The sequence below is a fragment of the Mandrillus leucophaeus genome, unplaced genomic scaffold, assembly GCF_000951045.1.
Source record: "Mandrillus leucophaeus isolate KB7577 unplaced genomic scaffold, Mleu.le_1.0 Scaffold61, whole genome shotgun sequence".
Classification (NCBI taxonomy): Eukaryota; Metazoa; Chordata; class Mammalia; order Primates; family Cercopithecidae; genus Mandrillus; species Mandrillus leucophaeus.
The window spans coordinates 5247420-5269737 of NW_012106586.1; the positions used below are offsets into that span (position 1 = coordinate 5247420).

Here is a 22318-nt window from a genome sequence, read left to right on the forward strand (position 1 = left end):
GGGGCTCTGATTCCATCCGAGATGTTTTTCAGAGTTTTCCACGAGGCTCCATCAGCAGTATAAGGGCCACTGTAAGTCAGATCAACTAGATCACTTCTCCAGATAAAAATACAAATAGACTTTCCTATTGTGGTCTCAGGTGGAGTTCTTATTAGTTTTATAAATGGTCACACCAGTTGTCCCTTTCATAAACTAGAGTGAAATCAAGATTATCAAGATTTCTCCTCTGAGGAAGAACAGTTAAGGTGCAAAACAAACAGAAAGCATAAACTTAAAAAAATTTTAATATAAAATTTTAATATAAAAACATATTAAATACTGAATCGATGCACTGATATCATTCTATTGCACACGGAACTGACAGTCAGAGCCTGGATGCTTGACCTGGCTCTGCTACTCACTGCAGGCTGCTGCACACATGACTAACCAGCTTGGGCTCCAATTTTCTCAAATTTTCTAGAGTTTCTCAAAGGTTCCTTATAACTCTAAGATTCTATGATTTCATTAAAATGCACAGTTCTTTAAATAGGCAGTTTTAATCCATTAGGAGTTTCTTATGTTCTGTATAAAGGTTTAATATTGGGAACTTAGTTCATTATCATGCATGATTATAAAGTCCTACAAACAAATTCCCATTACTAGCGTGTCTCAGATCCAAAGTAATTAAAATGAGGATGCTACACTTTGTGATTACAAATATTGTCTTGGTATTACTTTAAATTATTTCCTATCAACAAGTCAGCATTTTTGACGGTAGACTGAATTTTTTTAATGCCCTTGTGACTTAGTTACTGAAGAAATCAACACTAACAGATGAGCGTGCTCTCAGACCCCGGCGGAGTGAATGTACCTCCTGGAGTCATTAAATTACTATTCAATTTACTATTAAACCTAAAAATTTACTACTAAATGTTTTTGATATTCTGAAGCAAAAAAGATCATTTTTCTATTGCAATGGCATGACGACATAGCACAAAGTTAAAATTTTCTCTTTAATTCCCTATTAAGTATTTAAGGGAACTGCAAACAAACACACTACCCTCATACGACATTGAAAGCCAAATCAGCTCTGGTTAGGGGGATTCTAAAATGGCACCACACCCCTATTGTATGGATTGTTTTGCTAATCAGTTTTGCACCATACCCTTTGTTTAAAAGGTAATGATTTGAGCCAAAGGTATTGGCATTTAACAGTAATTTTGTAAAATGATCGCAGATCATAAACAGATTACATTGTTTTACATCAGGTGTTGTACTAGTGTTTTAAAAAACTGCTGAAGGAGGTTTTGAATATATATCCTTCTAGCCAAAAAAACCTTAATTAGTTCAAGTAGGCCCATTCGTCCTCATCTTCAAATGAGTAAGTCTTGTCTCTATTAATGTTTGTTTAATTTTAAAACAAGACTGAAACTTTCAACCCAGCTGTACATAAAAGAATTATTTTCATCATTCTCATTACAAGAGTCCACTTCTTCAGGGTTAATAGAGCATGTTACATATTCAAAATGCTTCCTAGTCATTGTTCAACACATCCCATTCAAAGAATGCTGACATCATAGGAAGGTTTAGAGATGCAGAAAGTTAACCACAGTAAGAGACTGACTAGACTGAAGTGAGCACTCGAACAAACCTCATCTCTTGCTTACCTTGCTACATTATTTCCTTTCCCCCAGCCCTTCTCACCTCCACCACCCAAGAATCTACAGAGTTCTGAGCTCTCTGGGGCTGTCTGAGGAACGTCTCTTGGTATTTTGTCAGGAATTGGAGTCATTAGGCTCTTGCAGCTTCCCACTTACAAAGCACGTCTTACACTGTTATGGAAATAAGTATGGTCCTACCATACAACTTCCGGCGAGGGAAACGCCTTCACTTTCATAGACAGCCGGTAAGACCGCTTGCCAGCTACAGTTTCGAGCACCTGCTGTTTTCGATGTTTCACAGTGATGAAGGCTTTATCTTTGAAAGAAGAAGTGATAAATACATTAGAAAAGAATATATTTCCATAAGCAAAACCTTAGGGCCTCATGAAGGGAGGGTGTAATCAATGAGTAAATAAACAGAGCTGAATTATGATAGAGCCTATCAATGAGCCTAAATATTGATCAATGAATAGGATACTTTAAAAGCACCATAACTGGTGCACGCCTTTCAAATCAAATGGTATCACGTCCTAGCAACATAAAACAGTGGCAGAGCAACAGAAAGTAAAACACCTTAAATATCTCTATCACAATAACAAGGAAGTGGGAAGATATTTCTAAAAATCTACATGGCCGCTGTGAGAAAACGTTGCTCTGGGCACCCTAAAACAACTAATTTGATATCAAAAATCAACTGGAGAAAGACAAAAGGAAATAAAAGGCTACTGATAGAATTGTTCCACAGTTTCTGCCCTCCACACTGTTTCCTTTTCAGCAATGGAAATAAGGCTTTTAAGCATTTTCTTTATAGAATTTGCATACTGAAATTAAGCAACAACATTAGGATTCCATGAGAGTAAAAGCAGGGATAAAATAGCTTTAATTCTAAATGATTTAGCATACCATATTTTTATTTCTCTAATTCATGGTAGTACCTGAGAAATTTTTCTGAAGTAGTAAAGATAAAATTCATCATCTTTTTCTGTTTTGTTTATATAGGACACTAAAAATTTCATAAATATATTAGGTTCTAACTGAATTATTAGCTATAATAAACATCTAAAGAAAGGACTCTCTGTTCAATTCAAAAGTATTAAATTTAAAGAGTACTTAATGTGGTTTGCTTTTTGACAGGGGGAGGAGGGAACTATGGCCAAGTTGTATTCATTCATGATAATGTAACTCTTGGCCAACAGAAAACTGACTTATTTAGAGAACACAGACATCCACAATGATTAGAAAGCATAGCATGAGTTGGCAACGCTGAACTATGCTTACCATATATATGCACTGAGGTGTTAACAGATTTGAATGATGGTCCACTCCTTACACGACAAGTATAAAGTCCTTTGTCTTTGTTCTGCACTTTGTCAATAGTAAGAACACTGTAGAATATGTTGGCATGGGAATTGCTTTGGTCAATTCGTCGCCTTACAGAAGCTCTCTTATTTTTCTAGAAAGAAAACGTATAACAAATGTAGAAGGAGTGAGTGTTCATGCTTAAAGTTATATAGGATTTTAACATTTCTTAGATCATAACTTCGACAATAGCTTCTGTTTTATGCTAAGAATCATGTCACATCCACCTAGAGCACAATGTTTGGAAACTATATCTGTGTCTAGAGATGCTTCAAATATGTAGCATAGTAGGATTTATTTAGCACTTAATTTTCTTCAAATGCATTTTCACATATACCATCTCAATTGTTTGTCTCAACAACCTAGTGAGATTGGCAGGCTGACTGCCCTTTTACTGATGAAAAAACTGAAGGAAGGGACCCCCTGGCCCAAGTTGGCCAGGAACTCAGGTCTTTTGAGCATAAATCTAGTGTCCTTCCTCTGGCACACACACCTCTCTACACAGTAACCTGTTCTGTAGGCATACATATCACACACAAACATGACAATCATAAGCCTTAGTGTCTGGCTTAATGACAGTGCTTCTCTCACCAAATCACTGTCTGAGTTTCCTTTTTTGTCTCTATTAGATATGAAGGAAAAGATAATGAGTCTTGTCTCTACTTACTAAGGTGGAATAATCCTATAATTTCATTATTTCACTATTTGAGCAATGCTTGCCCATGTTGGCTAAATCATAGTAAACGGATCTGGGGACATGCAAAGCCATAAGCAGGTTTAACCAAGACTTGAAAGGTGCTGTCCCAGGTTTGTCTCAGAGAAGAACAAGAATCAGTCTTAGGCTCCACAATCTGACCTGGCCACAATGACAGTCCTGCTCACTGTTTTGAGAAGACAAGATCACATTGCCTTCTCCTTTTTTTTTTTTAAGTGCTATATTTTATAACTAATAAGTTATTTCCACCTCTCAGTCCTTCCCCATAGTCATAGGGGCAGAGGGGAGGAGCATGGAAAAATGTCTTTGGGAGCTGTCCAGAACTGATCTTTGGATCGGGAGCTTAGTTCTCCTCTGTGCCACGTTTAATACACTTCTACCCACCTGTCCATTTACTTCCCTGTTGGAACAGACAGACACATTTTGAGGCCATTTTCTTCATTCTCAGCAATAACCAGAGAGAAAAGTCAATTGCCACTATCAAAAGTCAGAGAACTAGTCCCTTAACATAACAGACTGAGGGAGGTTTCTGCAGCTCTATTTATACAGGTACTACTCCCTTTGCCAAGTTGAGTAACACTGGTATTGCTTCTGACTTGGGAAATAACTCATCCTGTGTTTTAGAGTTGCTTCGCCCAGTACTGCAGCCACCAGCCACGTGTGGCTATTAAAATTAAATGAAATCAAAAATTCATTTCCTCAGTCACACTAGTCACATTTCATCTGCCATATGTGGCTAGTGGCACAAGTACAGGATATTTCCATCACAGAAAGTTCTGTTGGACAGTGCTGTTTTAGAAGATTATTAGCATTTAATAGATGTATTATAGATACTCTTACTTACAGTAGCAATGCTAGCAGGATAGAAGTTTCTTCCCTCTTGGCACTTATTGAGAATATTTGATTTCTATTAAAACCCAGAAAATATTGCTACAAGCCATAGCATTTTTATTTAAATGAAACAATACCACTCCTAGAAAACAGCTGGTGACAGATAAGGCCTTAATGTGCCCCTACAGGGCACTCGTTACACGTTTTTGTTGCTAAGTTATTCCATTTCCATGGCAAGAAATGTCGATGAAAAACAAGACTAGCTTGGGGCTCATGCATTAATCTTTCATACATAATTTAATCATAAATTGACTTTGTAATTGGGCAATCTGAACGACATAACAAATGATTGTACTTGAGATATGCCGCATAAATCATGCTGATACACAAGAAATGGGGGCCAGAACTACTGTCAAAATTTCCGTAACAGTTTATCATAGTTTCCCCATGTATACATTTCTAAAACAATTATTGTTTGCAAGGATGTTCGATTTGAATAAGGGAACCCAACTCAAGCTTCATTCTTCTCATTTTTCTGAAGGACAGAATTGCTCCCCTGACACTTAACAAATGGAATATTGGATGACTGGGTTGTAATATCTTTTCCAAACATGTTCCAATCAGGTGCCTGACTGTCTGCCAGTATCCTAAATGAACGCGCTGACAGAGACAGCCTCCTGGAAAGTTGTTGTTGTTGTTACAAAAGGCAGTCCCTGCCTGGCATTTAGTGATACATTTCTCTCTCATCTCTAAATCCTACAGAATAGGTGGAATGAAACAATCCCTTTCTTTCCACCTAGAATCATGCGATAGAAATACCAGTCTATGCTCTTCAAAACAAAACTCCCAGACATCAAAAGACGATATCTCTGCATATCACACTCATGAAATGCCAGGCAAAGAAAGCACTCGAACCAAACCCAAAGCTGCTTTATTGACTAACACTGCCACAGGAATCAGGATTTTCTGATTTTTCCCATCTCAAAAACCCTGCGGGATTTCACTTGCTAAAAATACTGTCCTGCAGAAGAAATAGAAAAATGGGTCACTCACTTCATCAGGGTAACTCCAGGTCATTTGAACTCTTGTGTTCAAGGGAGTGGTAGCAGTACAATTGAGGATAAGAGTATGGCCTCTAAGTAATTTGACTGGGCGTGGTGTGCTTATTTGGACATCTATGATTGTATTGGCTGCAAGCATAAAAGAGAAATTTTTTTAAATTAAGATTTCATTACGCAGATAAAAATAAAGAGCACTTCGGCTTATGTTCATGCCTCTGAAGCATCACTTACTTTGTCGATGTGTGAGATAGTTTGTCTTATACAAATGTCCATTGACTGTTGCTTCACAGGTCAGAAGCCCTATTTCTTTGTACGTTGCATTTGATATGATGAAGCCCTTTCTACTGTCCCAGATTACACGTTTTCCATCAGGGATCAAAGTGTCAAGTGGAAACTGAAAAGGAAGAGGCATGCATTAACAAGGTCCTATTAGCACTGGTTGGCAATACTGTTTCACCAGCAGTTGGTGAAAACATGATTTTTCATCTAAAATGAAAATAGTAAAACTCTGTAGTTTGCTTATAACAAACTAGGTTAAAAACTCTAGTTTGTTATCATTGGTTCTTGAGTTTTTTTGTATATAGCAAAAGACACTTGCATTATGATTAATTATAGTAATTATGATAATTTACTATCAGCCTTGGCAACAAATGGCACCTACCCAGGATAGACCTAGTTGTCATATCAGACTTTCAAGGGGAGCCCATAACTCTTTGGCCTCCAGGAATCTTCATAATAAACTGGTCGGACACTCAGCAGACAAACCAATTAACAGGCCGGGCGTGGTGGCTCACACCTGTAATTCCAGTACTTTGGGAGGCCGAGGTGGGTGGATCACCTGAGGTCAGCAGAGACCAGCCTGGCCAATGTGGTGAAACCCTGTCTCTACTAGAAATACAAAAATTAGCTGGGCATGGTGGCAGGTGCCTGTAATCCCAGCCACTCGGGAGGCTGAGGCAGGAGAATCGCTCGAACCCGGGAGGCGGAGGTTGCAGTGAGCTGAGATCACACCACTGCACTCCAGCCTGGGCGATAGAACGAGACTCCATCTCAAAAAAGAGAGCAAAGCCAATTGCATTTTTTTCTACTGGGGCTGCCAGATTATTCTCATTTGTTTTCATCGTCCAGAGCTTTTAACAAGTCATAGCTTTTCCTCCCATTTTGCATGGTTTACTGAAGAAGTGGCTGTCTTCAAAAGACTGTAAATAATTCCAGGTCCTCCAAGATTCATAACATTAACTTGGCACTCACTGGGATTGTCATTCTGAGGATCCTGCTGTGTCACAAGGAAGGCGTCAGCTCTGCCTCTGGAAGGGAAACTCCCAGAAGCTGGAGCTGCTGATGGTGAAGGCAGCCTTGGAGGCCAGAGACTGCCATGAATGAAGTGCTCTCAAATGCTTAGAAGTATTCCCAAGCACGGTGAGTCCAGACAGAAGAAAATAATCCATGATTTGACTTTCTCCTTATGCCTTCTTCTGACATCAAGAACGTAACGTTTAAAGACTACAAGATAAACACTCTGCCGTGGGATTGAACTTTATTTGTAAAGGGTCATTGCTCCATCAAGTGGCCCAGCCAAATTCCCCTGATGCCAGGTTGCCAGTCCAATTTCAGTGGTGGTCGACTCCCAACTACCACTATTCCTTATTCCCAGTTGAAAAAGGAAAAACAAAAATCAAATTACCTTCCCCTAGCAGATTATAAAGGAAATACCAAACAGCCATAAAGAAGCTTGAAACCTTTCCTATCACCTTTTAAAAAGTACACCCGACGTCCCTCTCTCTATCCAGTTGTCATTTATTTCTATTGCTCGCCGAAGGAGCTGATCTGGATTTGTGATCCTATGGCAGAAATTTCTAGTCCAGAAGCCACTAGTACCTCTCTTCTAGGGACTGTGCCTACATTGGAATGTATTACCGGTGTTCCTTGGTTTGAAATTAATTACATCCTGTTTATGAAGAACTGAAAGCAATTAAAGGATTCGTTTCATGTTTCACTATATCAAGGTGCTACCTGTAAACTTAGGAATGTATTCGGTGGGAAAACAAAAACAAAAACAAAAAAAACCTTCTCTTCTAATTTAGTGCAGACAAAGGAAAACCCAGAAAAATTTAAGTCAGGGACTGACATCTATGTTACTTTACAAATAAGTGAAAACAAGTATGTGCTGAATCTAAAAGAAAGGTTTGCTGACAGGCTTCCTCAGTACAACTTAAAAATACACTAAAATTTCCTTTAAAGTGTTTATCTTACTCTCATCTATCCATTACGGCTGTTAGTAGCATTCCATTGACAAAGTAACTTTACATTTAGCTGAGAAGATCTAAAGCAGTCAAAGACTGTAGCCCATCAGCTGTGGCCACCACCGCATGTGTAAGAATGAAGGCAGATGGGCAGGTGGATCTCAGCCTCGAAAGGAAGCCCTGGGCAGCAAGGCCTGTCTGCAGTTGACCACGGCTCCGCCAAAGCAGGCATGTGAAAAGGAGAGGGAGGGGACAGAAAATTAGAAGAAAAGGGACAATAAGAGAAATGAAAGGGAAAGATATTAACTTCATGTCAGCAGAAATACGTCATAGGTTAGAATATTTCCAGTACACATGTGCCAAACCAAAATCCCTGTTAAAATTTTACACTTCTCTTTCTCTCTTTTTAAATTGTGCACTGCAGATCTTAGGCAGAAAACAGTAAAGAGACTCCCACCAGCCCCAGATTTTTATATGGGAATTTTGGAATGTTCCTGATGACCAAAAAACCCACCTGCATTGGCGCGCGCATGAAAGAGAACGTTTCCCTCTTCACACGGTGTTTTCCGTATTAATCATACAGCAATAATTATCTCAGACTAAGGGGAGTAATGCCATGCTGTTGAAAACATGACTTGGTAATATATCAAGTACAGTATTGGGTATTAAACTGTTAAGTAATGCTAAAGCTAACCCCTGAATAGGGCTTATCTTGTACTGAGATACTGATCTAAGTGCTTTCCATATATCACCTGACTTAACCTTTCTAACAGCAATGTGAGGTGGTACCACTGTCATCACCCTCTTCCTCAGGTGGGGAAAGCGAGGTGGAGAGAGGTTTGATGACTCATTAGTTTGCCCAGTGATGAGTGGCAGTGTGTTCAGAGTGCAGGCAATGTGGCACTAGCCTCTGCTCTTAACCACCCTTGTCTTCCTCCTATACAAACTAGACCATTCAAGAAGGATGGCAGGAACACTGAATGAGAAGGCAAGATATTGGCTCAAATGCTCAGTATGACCTGGGAAGTTCCTGACACTCTGGAAACCAGAGTGTTTTTATCTTGACCAACTGAGGAGTTTGACTCCTCTGGCGTTTCCAGCTCTGCCGTAATGACTATTTCCTGGCGATGGCACACAAATGTAATGGAGGCCAAAACCTGTCTCCGATGGACTATGTTGAGGGCCTACGTGAGTAACAACCCACGACAGTGAATGCAAGGAAGAGGACGAGGAGACTCCTCCACCACATTTCAGGACTCAGGGTTGATGGATGAGACTGAAAATCATTCTCTAAACCTTTCCAGCCTAACTGCCACCACTACCAGCACCAAACACTTCCTGAGTGCCTGCTCTGTGATGCACTGTGCGAGCTGCTGCTCTGGGGCAGCCTTGACTGTTTGTCTTAAAGTTCTAAGCTCTCAGAACTTGGCACAGTTTTCCATCTGGGGAGTTTTTATCCAGTTCTGAGTCCTGGTATACTCCTAACTCTTACTGCTGATTAATTAGCTAGAATGTCATATGTTTAGTTTTTGTTTTTCTTAGATTCTACCCTAAATGTTTTTCCTTTCCATATGTACAATTTACAATATAATATGAAGAAAAGTTTCATGTATGGCCTTTCCTCCCTTTTTTCCCCTAAGAGATGAAGTTTGGGTGCTCAGCAGGAGACAGGCCTTTTTTCACCAAGGAACTGGCCAATTCAAACCAAAGGTGGTGTCTCCTTATGCATGAAGCCAGAATGTCAATGCCTGGAGAACTGGGCACCCTGCTGACATTGTCTACTCTGCAGTAACCTGGATAATCCACTGTCTGCAAAGTTATTAATTTGTGTAAGCAGCAGAATTGATTTTTCTCACATTTGCACACAATTGGGTTTGTGGCAATACATAACATTTTTCACGATTTCAGTTCTTTCATTATTCACATCGATTCATGCTTAAGACACTATCATTTTGTTCTATTTAACCACATCCATGGGCATAACTTCTAGCACGATTCCTTATACTAAAAGGATGTTACAGGAAAGTCCACTGAGAAGCCCAGATGTCTGTAAGGAAATTATTCCGGAAAGATAAAACGAGTAAAACTTCATTATGCTTGTTTGCAGTAAAAGTATTCTGAGAAAAGCAGTGTTCAAATTTACCTTTTTTAAAGTAACAGTGATGTTAGGTGATGTGACCCGGCAGGGAATGATGAGCTCCCTTCCTTCAGTCATGTGTATAATTTCGGGGATTTCACTGTACATCTCTACGAAAGGTCTACCTGTATCTGAATGAGAAGAAAATGAAAAAAAATATATATATATATATATATAAACAATTGACACGCAAGCATCTAGACACCGTAGCTAGTGGGGTAAGGCAGCCACTGCCACAGTCACACCATTCTCCCTTAATGTAATCCATACATTCATATCTTTGTCTCTGAGTTTGGCCCTCTGTGTTTCTACCCAGAAAAAGAAAGCTTCCCTAATAAAGCCTAAGTTCGCATCTGTTGTTGGCCTCTGACCAGACTGCCCCATACCCTGATATGCAATTGTGATATGGGGGGACCACTGTGGGAAAAGGCCTCAAAGTGCAGTAAGAGCGAAAGGAGAAAATTCTGCATAAACTTCTCACCACAGTTATGCTAAGTGCCTCAGGAAGCGCCCTCCAGAGCCTTTGTAAGCGCTCAAAGGGCACAGATGCAGTGGCGAAGTCAACTCTTCTTTGGAGAATTCAAGGTGATGCAGAAGTCTAGCAAGTTTAGGAGAGGATTATCATTTGAATGACAGAAGCATGACTTAAAGGTTTTCTAGACTTTTCCTCGGAGGCTAATAATAATGAACAAGAAGGTCTGAGCTGCTTAGGGGGAGGGGGACAGGCAGGAGAAGCGGTGTTGAATGATGCATTTATTTCATATGTATATTAGGCTTATTTCTTTAGTATGCACTACTTACCTGCTAATAGCAAAGTATGTGCAAGTGCCTGCAGAGAAGTCTGGAAAAAATTTTAAGCACCAATACTTCCTTAAAAAGCGTGGCATTTGGCCAGTCTCAGAGGCAAGGAGGATTCAAATACTTGTTCAGCTTCCCTGTAACTCCTTGGGGAACCAGAATGAGCCTGAGATCCTTTTAGAAACATTCTCAGTCTACCCTGCCCTTGCCCTCGGGAATCTATTGACATCCTCAGGCAAGGATCTCTTCAGGAGTCATTGTGTTCTGATCGTCCCCCATTTGCTCCAGCCTTATATACTAAATGGAAAGAAGTCCTGTGTGAAGTCTCTCCATTTGCTGAAAGAACCAACCAGGCCACCACCTGTTTGCTGGTCCTGTCTCAGGTTTGTGGGTTATGAAACTCATTCAGGATGCTGAATGGAGAATGAATAGGAGAGAAACAAAAGCAGTAAGCAGGCAATGGTTGCCTAGACTAGATGGTGGCTACAGTGATCATTATGGTAGAACTCTGTCCCCGCCAAAACGATATGCTGAGGTTCCAATCCCCCTGTACTTCTGAATGTAACCTCATTTCAAAACAGGGTTGTTGCAAATGTAATTACTTAAGCTAAGTAAGGGAGGGCCCCTAATCCAATATGATTAGCATCCTTGTAAGAAGGCAGCGACGTGAAGGCAGACAGGGTGTGCAGACTTGCTCTATGTGCAGACAGAGGCAGAGATGGGTGTGATGCAGCAGCAAGCCAAAGAATGCCAAGGATTGCGGGCAATCACCAGCATGTAGGAAGAGGCGAGGAAGGGTTCTCCTGCAGGTTTCAGAAGGGGCATGGCCCAGATGATTTGATTTCAGACTTAGAGTTTCCAGAACTGTGAGATAACACATTTCTGTAGTTTTAAGCCAAAAAAGAAAAAACAGTGGGCCATTGCAGTAGCCTGCTGAAGATGGGATGGTTTTGTGCACAGCAGTGTGGAATGGAGGCACAGATGTGAGCTCTAGAGAGACCCTCTCACCACAGCCCATCTTGTGTGGTCCTTGGCACCTATATGTTAATTATTCTCACTCATCCTCTGGGAAGCCTTGCTAGCCCCCTTCCTTCCTGCACCTGTCTCCACCCTAGCCCACCTTAGGGACTTTCCCAGTGTTCCCATTGATTCTGTTACAACACAGTCCACAGAACCGGCAGTGTTTTCCTCTGGGTACTCCTTGGATGCTAAGTTCCTAGAGGAGAGGAAATGGATTGTATTCATGTCTGTCTCATGTGTGCTGAATGAATGAGTGAACGGGTATCCAACCCTGTCATTTTACAGATGAGAAAAGAGGCACAAACAGGTGAAATGAGTTGTCTAGATGGGCATAGCCAGGACTGCAGGCCAGTTACTTCTGCCTCCAATCTACAGCCCCTTCCCCTGCAGCACCCTGAAGGCTGAACCTCTGGCTACCTTCTCTTGAAGGCCCCCATAGAAAGGGCTGCCAGCAGGTGACAATTATTTTTTAGAGATGAAGGCTGATTTGCACACATTCAGTGGGAAAGTAAGTGCCTCATGGTACTGTATAGTGTTGGAGAAATTCTGAAAAAGGACTGATCACCAAGGCATGGGGTATGACAGCAGACTTTGGGGCAGGCTTTGATTTGGAGGGAGGCATCAGATCATGGTGGTTCAGAATACACCTCAATGCCTGGGTTTAATCCTGGCTGTGGTCCTGTGTAACTGTGAAACCTTGGGGAAATCATTATGCCCTCTGTGCCTCATCTGTAAAATCTATGTGAAAGGGCTACAGTGAGGATTACATGAATTAAGATATGTAGAGCACTTAGAATGATTCCCTGGCAAATAGTTAGCTGTTAATTTTCTTATTATTATTTTGACTCATTTGAACTTATGAACAAAGAGGGGTAGTGTTAGAGTTGGCATTCAGGCAGACATGAGTGGGGCAGGAGAGTGCCCCTCCTCCCAAGAATGTCAGGTGACCATCAGGTGACGGACAGGTGGTTATTAAACTGTCTTTCTAAAATAATAATTAGTCACAACTGGCACCAGAGATAGACAGTCTCCCAACAGATAGAAAACACCTACAGCTGGTGATCAGCAGCTTCCTGATAAGATCTCGGAAGCTGGGCGAGCAGGCTCAAGCATGCACACTCAGAGGCCAAATGGCAGAGTTCGACCGGTATATGACTTTCCTCTGCGAATGCTCAACTGGTAAGGGAAAAACACCTCAAGTGAGCACAAACACAACGTCAGTAAACACACTGCGCACGCAGCTCCTCCCAAGTGCTGGCAGGCCACTGTGCACATGGACAGCCCATCCCAAAGGAAAAATCAGGGGAGAGTAAACGCAAACCCTTTAATCTCTCAAGTTGCCTGCTTGGCCCTCTGCCAAGTGTAGTTTGCTTCCTCTCATTCCTGCTCTAAAACTGTTTAATAAACTGTCACTCCTGCTCTAAAATTTGCCTCGGTCTCTCCATCTGCCTTACACCTACTAATGCCCTTGGCTGAATTCTTTCCTCCAAGGAGGCAAGGATCAAGTTGCTGTAAACCCATACAGATTCGCTGCTGGTACCAGTAGGTAGATATGAAAATCACAAATTATACTCATCTTAACTATCAAAAATATAAATATATATTGACATAGTGGCATAGAAAAAAGGATTGGAAATAAATATACTAAAATTTTAACAGCCAGGTGCAGTGGCTCACACCTGCAGTCTCAGTACTTTGGGAGGCTGAGGCAGGAGGATCACTTGAGGCCAAGAGTTTGAGACCAGCCTAGGCAGCATAGCAAGATCCCTTCTCTACCTGAAAAAAATTAACAATGACTACCTTGAGGTGTTGGCTTTATGGATTATTGTTGTTTTCTTATTTACCTTCTTCTGTATTTGTCAGTCTTCCTAGACTGATCATGTGTTATTTTATAGTAATATTTTTAATTATTAAAGTTAAAACTCAAATGATAAAGCTCCATCCATTTTTGCTTAAGGAAAACTATAAATTTTGCATTTGATTTACCTGAGTTTCGTCCTCTATAATAGAATGAGACATTAACTGTCACAGTTAATAAACTTATGTGTTTATTAGGAAATCTCAGTGGGTATAGTAACATATGCAGAGAGAAAGTTAATCAGATAGAGACAAGGATTTCTTATCAGCATTAAATTCCTCCTTTAAATAAAGTTGTGGAGCTAGATATTCAGCCATGGACTATTGGGATTTGATCATTCCTTTCCTTCCTCTTGTGAGTCTATATTTTTTTCTCTTTTGTGTCTCCCAAGGTAAACACAAACACTAAGAAATGGTTTAATTCATTTAACTAAACTGTAAATCCTTCATATTTAATTTACTGTCTCCTTAAGTGACCGTTTTCAACAAAGGGCACTGGCACAAAAAGTTCCTACAGGAGATAATAAAATCAGTGTAGTCATTTCTAGACTAATACATACCAATCCCAACTGAAAATAGAAAAGGTTAATTCAATATATCTTTGAATTTCTTCTTTCCCTTTGGTACTGTGGATCCCCCAAACACTTAAATTTTACTACAGCTATTGGCCTTTAAAAGCCAATATCAATTTCAGCACTGGGTCCACTGAAATTCTATCCAAAGATATCAGAACTTCAGTGATTTGTGTCCCTCCAAACACAATGCAAAACACATCATTTGTGTGACAGTCAATAGTGGCATTATAAATCTACCGTGTTTGCAAATGAGCATATGACTGTAGATACAAACACACACACACACGCACACACACACACACACACACGAACAATACTCTCTGGGCTTATTAATAGTATATTTCCTCTGCAATTTACTTCAAGGAAGGGCTAAGAATGAATTTGCCTGACATATAATAATACAAACATATTTTGTTTTGTAAGACCATAGATATAGAAGAGGTCACGGTTCCATTAATATCACCAGTAAAACCACTTACTACTCCCATAGGACACATTTGTCTTTGTCACAGAATTAAAAATGACTTCCAATCCCAGCCAGCACTGCAGAGTGATTTCCTGAGACCAAATTGGCTGGTTGTTGAAAGAGTGAGGAAGAGCTGCTCCAAAGACTGTCGGTGTACTGGCAGCTCAGACACACTGTCACCAGGGACTCATGCCAACACTCAGCTAGGTGGAGGTCACACTGCCCTCACCTCTCTGAACTCTTAGAGCTCAAAGCAGTGACAGGAAACTGGCATAGAATATGAGCTTTTCTGACCCACTGGGAGTATCTGGGCTGTCACCTATCCTTCAGGACAACAAGTGGGCTCAGACACGGAGAAAGATCAAACTGGGACCCTTGCTCAGAATGGAATGATGTCTATTTTTTAAATGGGTTTTTTCCTTTTGAAATCTGTAATCATGCTGGCACATTGAAGCATACAGACATAGTGGACCCTGCATGTTATCGTCAATCAATTCCATTTCCAACTGGCATCACCTGGGAGTTCTTCTGCTGGGTTCAGAGCAAGTAAACAATGTCCATTGTTTAGGGTTTCTGACTTGAAGAGGAGTTCAAGAGTAAACACGTTGTTTTCTAGCACATGTACATATTTATGGTTTTTACAAAGTTTTTCCTGGTTGCCTTTCTTTTAATTGCATTTTTCTCCTGGTCATGAGGACACCTAGTCATTTTAAAGGAGGGTATGATTTTCATTTATTGAAGATGAAGTGGAGAGGATAAAAATGAATTAACCAATCCCATGAAAAGGGTTCTATCTAGACATAAGAGTTTTCACATCATACAGATCTTCATATTGTGGACCATAAGTAATACTCAAGGAGAATGTACTGATTGGTAATATATTTTATTTGAAATATGAACAAGAAAAGAAAAGAGGCAGGTTCTTTGCTGACTTACACTGCCCATCAAAGTCACTGACAACTCAAAACAGAGCTTTGGAGCAACCACAAGAAAGTTGGAGTGGTTATACTAACACGAGACAAAATGGACTTTTAAATAAGAAATTATTAGTGAGGATATGGTTAGTGAAGATAGAGAGGGGTGTTTGATAATATTAAGAGGATGAATCCTTGAGGAAGATATAACAATTAAAAACATATATGTACCTAATAACAGAGCACTAAAACACAGGAAGCAAAACCTGACAAAATCAAAGGGAGAAATAGACAGTTCAACAATAATAGGTGAAGATTTCAATACCCCACTTTCAATAGTAGATAGTGGACTGGGCACAGTGGCTCATGCCTGTAATCCTAACACTTTGGGAGGCCAAGGCAGGTGGATCACTTGAGGTCAGGAGTTCAAGACCAGCCTGGTCAACATGGTGAAACCCTATCTCTACTAAAAATACACAAATTAGCCAGTGTGGTGATGCACGCCTGAAGTCCCAGCCACTTGGGAGGCCAAGGCAGGAGAATCGCTTGAACCCAGGCAGCAGATGTTACAGTGAGCTGAGATCGCACCACTGCACTCCGGCCTGGGCAACAGAGCAAGACAAAAAAAAAAAAAAAAAAGTGGATAGAACAACTGGACAGAAGATTTTAAAAAGTCAGTGGAACACCAGAACAACACTACTAACCAACTATACCCAACAGACATCTATAGAACATTTCACCCATCACAGCAGGGTATATATTTTCCTCAAGTGCACATGAAACATTCTCCAAGATAGACCTTATGCTCGACCATAAAACAAACCTCAAATAATTTAAAAGGACAGAAATAATACAAAGTATGTTGTCTGAATACAGTGGAATGCAATTAAAAATCAGTAACAGAAATAAATTTGAAAAATTCACAAATATTTGGAAATTAACACATTCCTAAATAATCAATGGGTCAAAGAAGAAATTAAAAAAGAAATTAGAAAATACTTTGGCATGAATGTAAATGAAGACAAAACATACTAAAACTTATGGGATGAAGGTAAAACATTGTTTAGAGAGGAATTTATAGCTATAAATGCTTATATTGATAAAGAAGAAACATCTCAAATCAATAACCTAAACTTGCACCTTAGAACATTGGGTAAAGAACAGAAAACTAAACCTAGAGGAAGCATAAGGGAGAAAATAATAAAGATTGTAGTAAAATTAAAGAATGCAAAACAACAGAATTAGTTTCACTAAATTTCTAAACCAAAAGCTGGTTCTTTGAAAAGATAAACACAACTAATAAACCTTAAGCCAGACAAGCCAAGAAAAAAAGAGACAAGACTCAAATTACTAGATTCAGAAATGAAACAGGGCCAGGTGCAGTGGCTCATGCCTGTAATCCCAGCACTTTGGGAGGCTGAGGCAGGTGGATTATCTGAGGTCAAGGGTTCAAGACCAGCCTGGCCAACACAGCGAAAACTCATCTCTACTAAAAATACAAAAATTAGTCAGGTATGGTGGCAGGTGCCTGTAAATCCCAGCTACTCAGGAGGCTAAGGCAGGAGAATCGCTTGAACCCAGGTGGCAGAGGTTGCAGGAGCCAAGATTGTGCCACTACACTCCAGCCTGGTTGACAGAGTGAGACTAAAAAGAAATGAAACAGTGGACATTACTATTTAAAAATTAAAAAGCATTATGAAGGAATATTATAATGACATGCCATTAAATTAGATCACAGATGAAATGGACAAATGCTTGGAAATACACAAACTACTGAAACAAGCTCAACAAGAATTAGACAACCCCAGTAGACTTGTAACAAGAGACTGAATTGTAACAACAACAACAACAACAACGAAAACAAACTGCTCACAAGGGAAAGTCAGGGCCCAGATGGCAAGTCAATTCTACCAAACATGAAGAACTAATACCAATTTTTCAAACACTTTTCCAAAAAATAGAAGAGAAGGGAAAACTTTCCAACTCATTCTAGGAGGCTAGTTTTACTCTGATATCAAAACCAAAGACATCACCAGAAAACTACAAACCAATATCTATTATGAATGTAGCTGCAAAAAACTCAATAAAATACTAGCAAACTGAATTCAGAAACATATAAAAAGAATGATATACAATGCCCAAGTGGAATTTTTTTCAGGAATGCAAGATTGATGTGACATCCAAAAACTAATGCAATTACTATATCATGTCAATAGAATAAAAATCAAAACCCACATGATTATCTTAAAATGGCAGAAGAAGAATTTGACAAAAATCCAAGCTCCTTTCATGATGAAAACACTCAGGAAAGTGGGAATTGCACTGAGTTTCCTCAACCTGATAAATGGCATCTAGAAAAAACCCTACATGTAACATCATACTTAATGGTGAAACACTGGAAGTTTCCCCCTAAGATCAGAAATAAGACATCATTATCCACCCTCACTGCTTCTATTCAACAGTGTACCAGAGGTACTAGCCAGAGCAATTGGGCAAGAAAAATAAATCCAGATTGGGAAGACCAAAATGGTGCAGCTATTTTGGAAAATAGTCTCTATTTTCAGATGACTTGATCTTACAAAATGCTAAGGAATCCACTACAAACTATTAGAATTAATGAGTTCAGTAAGATTGCAGGATATAAGATCAATGTACAAAAATGAATTATATTCCTATATATTTGCAATGAACAATCTGAACATGAAATTAAGAAAACGATTCCATTTATAACAGCATCAAAAAGAATAAAGTGTTTAGGAATATATTTAACAAAAGAAGCGTACAACTTATACTTTGAAAACTGTAAGACATTGTGGAAAGAAATTAAAGAAGATCTACTAAGTGGGAAACATCTCATGTTCATAGATTAGAAGAGTTAATTTTGTTAAGATGTTAATGCCCCCCAAATTGATCTATAGATTAAATGCAATAACTATAAGAATCCCGGATGACTTCAGAGAAATTGACAAGGTGATTCTACAATTCATATGAAATTGCACGAGACCCAGAATAGACAAACCAATCTTGAAAAGCAAAAACAATCTTGGAAGACTGTACTCCACATTTCTTGATTTCAAATGAAAACTACAATGATCAAGATAGTATGGTGCTGGCACAATGGATCAATGGAATAGAATTGAGAGCCCAGAGATAAACTCATGTGTCTATGGCCACTAGATCTATTCAAGGAGACCATTCAGTGGGGAAAGAATAATCTTTTCAACAAATATTGCTGGAACAACTCCAAATGCCAAAGAATGGAGTTGGACTCTTATATCCCACCATATACATTTATTAACCAAAAATTGCTAACTATAAAAAAATATATTTTATAGTTATATAATGTATAATATATTGTGTACATATATTTGCAACAGGGTCTCAGTTTGTCTAGGTTGAAGTGCAGTGACATGACCATGGCTCACTGCAACCTCAATATCCCAGGCGTAAGTGATGCCCCCACCTCAACCTCCTGAGTAGCTCAGACTATAGGAATGTGCCACCACACCCAGCTAATTTTTTAAAAATTTTTTTCTAGAGATGAGGGTTTCACTATGTTGCCAGGGCTGGTCTCGAACTCGTGGGCTCAAGCAGTCCTCCTGCCCCTGTCTCCCAAAGTGCTGGGACTGCAGGCATGAGCCACCACACCTGGCCTAATATAATATTCTTAGAAGAAACCAGAGGTAAATCTTCATGATCTCAAATATGGCATTGGATCCTTATATATGATACCAAAAGCACAAATAACACAAGAAAAAATAAGCTGAACTTTATCAAAATTTAAAACTTGCGTGCTTCAAAGAATACTGTGTAGAAAGTGAAAAGATAACCTGCAGAATGGGAAAAAACATTTGCAAATTATATATCTCATAAGGGACTTAAATCTAGAATGTATAAAATATATTTTTATATGTCTCAAATAGATTTTTAAAATCCACATATATAACCTATATACTTATATGTTTAGAATACATAAAAATCTAGATATATTATGTATCTATATATTATATCTCTAGAATATATAAAATATAATATACAATTTTATGAAATAATAAAAAGTTGAAGAACTCTTACAACTCAATAATAAAGAGAAGCTAATTAAAAATGGGAAAAGGATCTGAATTGACATTTCCCAAAGAAGATAAACAAGCAGTGAATAAGCAAATGATAAGATACTTAACATCATAAGCCATCATGGAAATACCGATCAAAACCACTATGAGATTCGCTGCATACTCACTAAAATGGCTATAATAAAAAAGACATCATTACAAGTGTTGGCAAGGATGTGGAGCAACTAGAACTCTCATCCACTGCTGGTGGGAATGTGAAGTAGTACACCCACTTTGGAAAGCAGTCTGGCAGTTCCTCAAACGGTTAAACATAGAGTTACCATATGACCCAGCAATTCTACCCCTAGGTATCTACCCAAGAGAATGAAAACTTATGTCCACACAAAAGCTTGTACACAAATGTTTACTGTAGCACTATTCATAATAGGCAAAAGGTAGAAGCAACTCAAATGTCCATCAGTTGATTAATGGATAGCTAAAATGTGATATGTCCATACAATGGAATATTATTCAGAAATAGAAATCAAGTGCTGATACATGATATAACATGAAAGAATCTCAAAAATATTATGCTGAGTGAAAGAAATTAGTCACAAAAGAATACAAATTATGTATTCTATTTATATAAAATACCCATAAGAGACAAATCTATGGGAACAGAAAGTAGATTAGTGGTTGTTTCGGGTTAGGGAGATATGGGGGGATAAGGGGTGATAGCTAAAGCCTATGGAGTTTATTTTGAGACAATGAAATGTTCTAAAATTGACTGTGGTGATGATGGTTGCATATATCTGTCAATATGCTACAAACCACTGAATCATCACTTTAAATAGGTGTGGAATGTAAATTATATCTCGATAAAACTTATTTTGAACTAAAACAGAGGTTTAGTCTCTTTCTTAGAAATGATGATCCACTGTTTCCTGAGCTGGCTGAGCTGGAATGGTTCCCAGAGATCTCCCAGGGTAAACTCCTCACCTTATGAGTCTTTGCAGCATTTCTCTCCCACTCCCCTCCCACATCCAGTTTGGGCCACTCATAAAAAATAAAATGTTCCCCTGTGATAGAATCATCATGATTTTAAATATGTCTTTCAAGGTTGGGCGTGGTGGCTCACATTTATAATTCCAGCACTTTGGGAGGCCAAGACAGAAGGATTACTTGAGGCTAGGAGTTTGAGATCAGCCTGGGCAACATAGTGAGACCCCATGTCTACAAAAAAATTTAAAAAATTAGCTGGGCATGGTCGTACACACCTATAGTCCCAGCTACTCTGGAGGCTAAGATAGGAGGATCAATCGAAGCCCAGGAATTCAAGGCTACAGTGTCACTGCACTCCAGCCTGGGCAACAGAGCAAGACCCTGTCTCTAAGAAAAAAAAAATGTCCTTCAGTTCCTTGTTGGCAGCCCCTGGTGGGCAGGTAGCATAATGAAACATCTCTGCCTTCACACATGTGGGAATACTTGCCTGGTGTGGGTGGGTATTATGGTCCACATGGAACATGCAATTTAATATCTCCTAGTGAGCTACCCTGATTACCCAAATGAATATCATAAAAACTTCAACTATAATTTATCAGCTAAAAATATAACAACTGTCGCCACTATTGGTGGATTCATATACAAATTCAAAGGTAATGAAAAATCTCACTGAGACTGGCTTAGGAATATCAGAAAATCAGTTGCTAGTTTCTGCCATGCAGATACTTACATGTTACACAAATATTTCTATTTGGGCAGGGTAAACTTAGAGAAAAGTCATTGTGTTTCAGACTCAAGATGCCATTCTGAAATGAAACATTTAAAAATGTATTATTTGTGTGGTTAAAAAAAAATAAGAAATGCCTCTTTCTAAAAAAGAGCTCTTTGCCTACTACCCGCCTTTCCACAGTGGAAAGACATTGGTTTCTTTTTTGTTTTTTTTTTTTTTTGCACTGCCTCACTTATAACAGCAGATTGAATAGCAAGAGCAGAGTAAAGGAGAAGAGTTAGAAAGGAGAGAACAGGAGTGGCGGTTCCTTTTCTCCTTCCTCTGGCTTCGCCTAAGCCCCCTGGAATGCTCTTTGGAATGTGGGTGTCTAGCGGCAGGGGATCAGGATAACCAATCCCCTCAGTCTGATGTCCAGCAGAGGCGGACACATGGCACACTGTCAACAGATGTTTACGGAGAAGATATAAGATGAAGCAAGCAAGAAAGGTGAAATCAGGACGTATTATGTATCCAGCACTGTGCACACGGACAGTCCCTGGACTCAAGTCCTCAGAGTCTAGCTGAGCAGACACACACACATACCTCACACACGAGTGTTCATGTTGATTAGAGGAAAAAGTACTAATACCTGCCTTGAAGGGAAGTAGGGACCTCATTTTAAAAATTTACAGCTAAGATCTGAGTAAGTGAGTTGAAGATCTCAGTGAGAGTGGAATGCTGGCTGAATTGAAGCTTGATGGACTGTAAGATTAAGGTCTCAGCTTTCTGCGCTCTCTGGGTTTTCACACTAAGCTGGCTGGCGGTTTCTACGTTCTGTTAACCACATGACTGACCTCAGTCAGAGATCTTCATCTTGATCAGTTGAGATATCTCAGAAGAAAAGAAAAGAAAAAGAGAAAGGGAGAAGGGAAGAAGGGA

At 39.4% G+C, this 22318-nt stretch overlaps 1 protein-coding gene across 1 annotated transcript in view; it reads right to left on the bottom strand.

The window, feature by feature from the left end:
- Nucleotides 1-22318, bottom strand: part of FLT1 (fms-related tyrosine kinase 1) — a 168521-nt gene that overhangs the window by 129464 nt on the left and 16739 nt on the right. The window contains exons 2-6 of the mRNA XM_011999979.1: nt 9993-10117; nt 5838-6000; nt 5599-5735; nt 2919-3093; nt 1839-1956 (exon numbers count right to left, since the gene is read on the bottom strand). Of these exons, the coding sequence (XP_011855369.1) occupies nt 1839-1956; nt 2919-3093; nt 5599-5735; nt 5838-6000; nt 9993-10094 (695 nt within the window). The 5' untranslated portion in view covers nt 10095-10117. The remainder of the gene's footprint in view (nt 1-1838; nt 1957-2918; nt 3094-5598; nt 5736-5837; nt 6001-9992; nt 10118-22318) is intronic.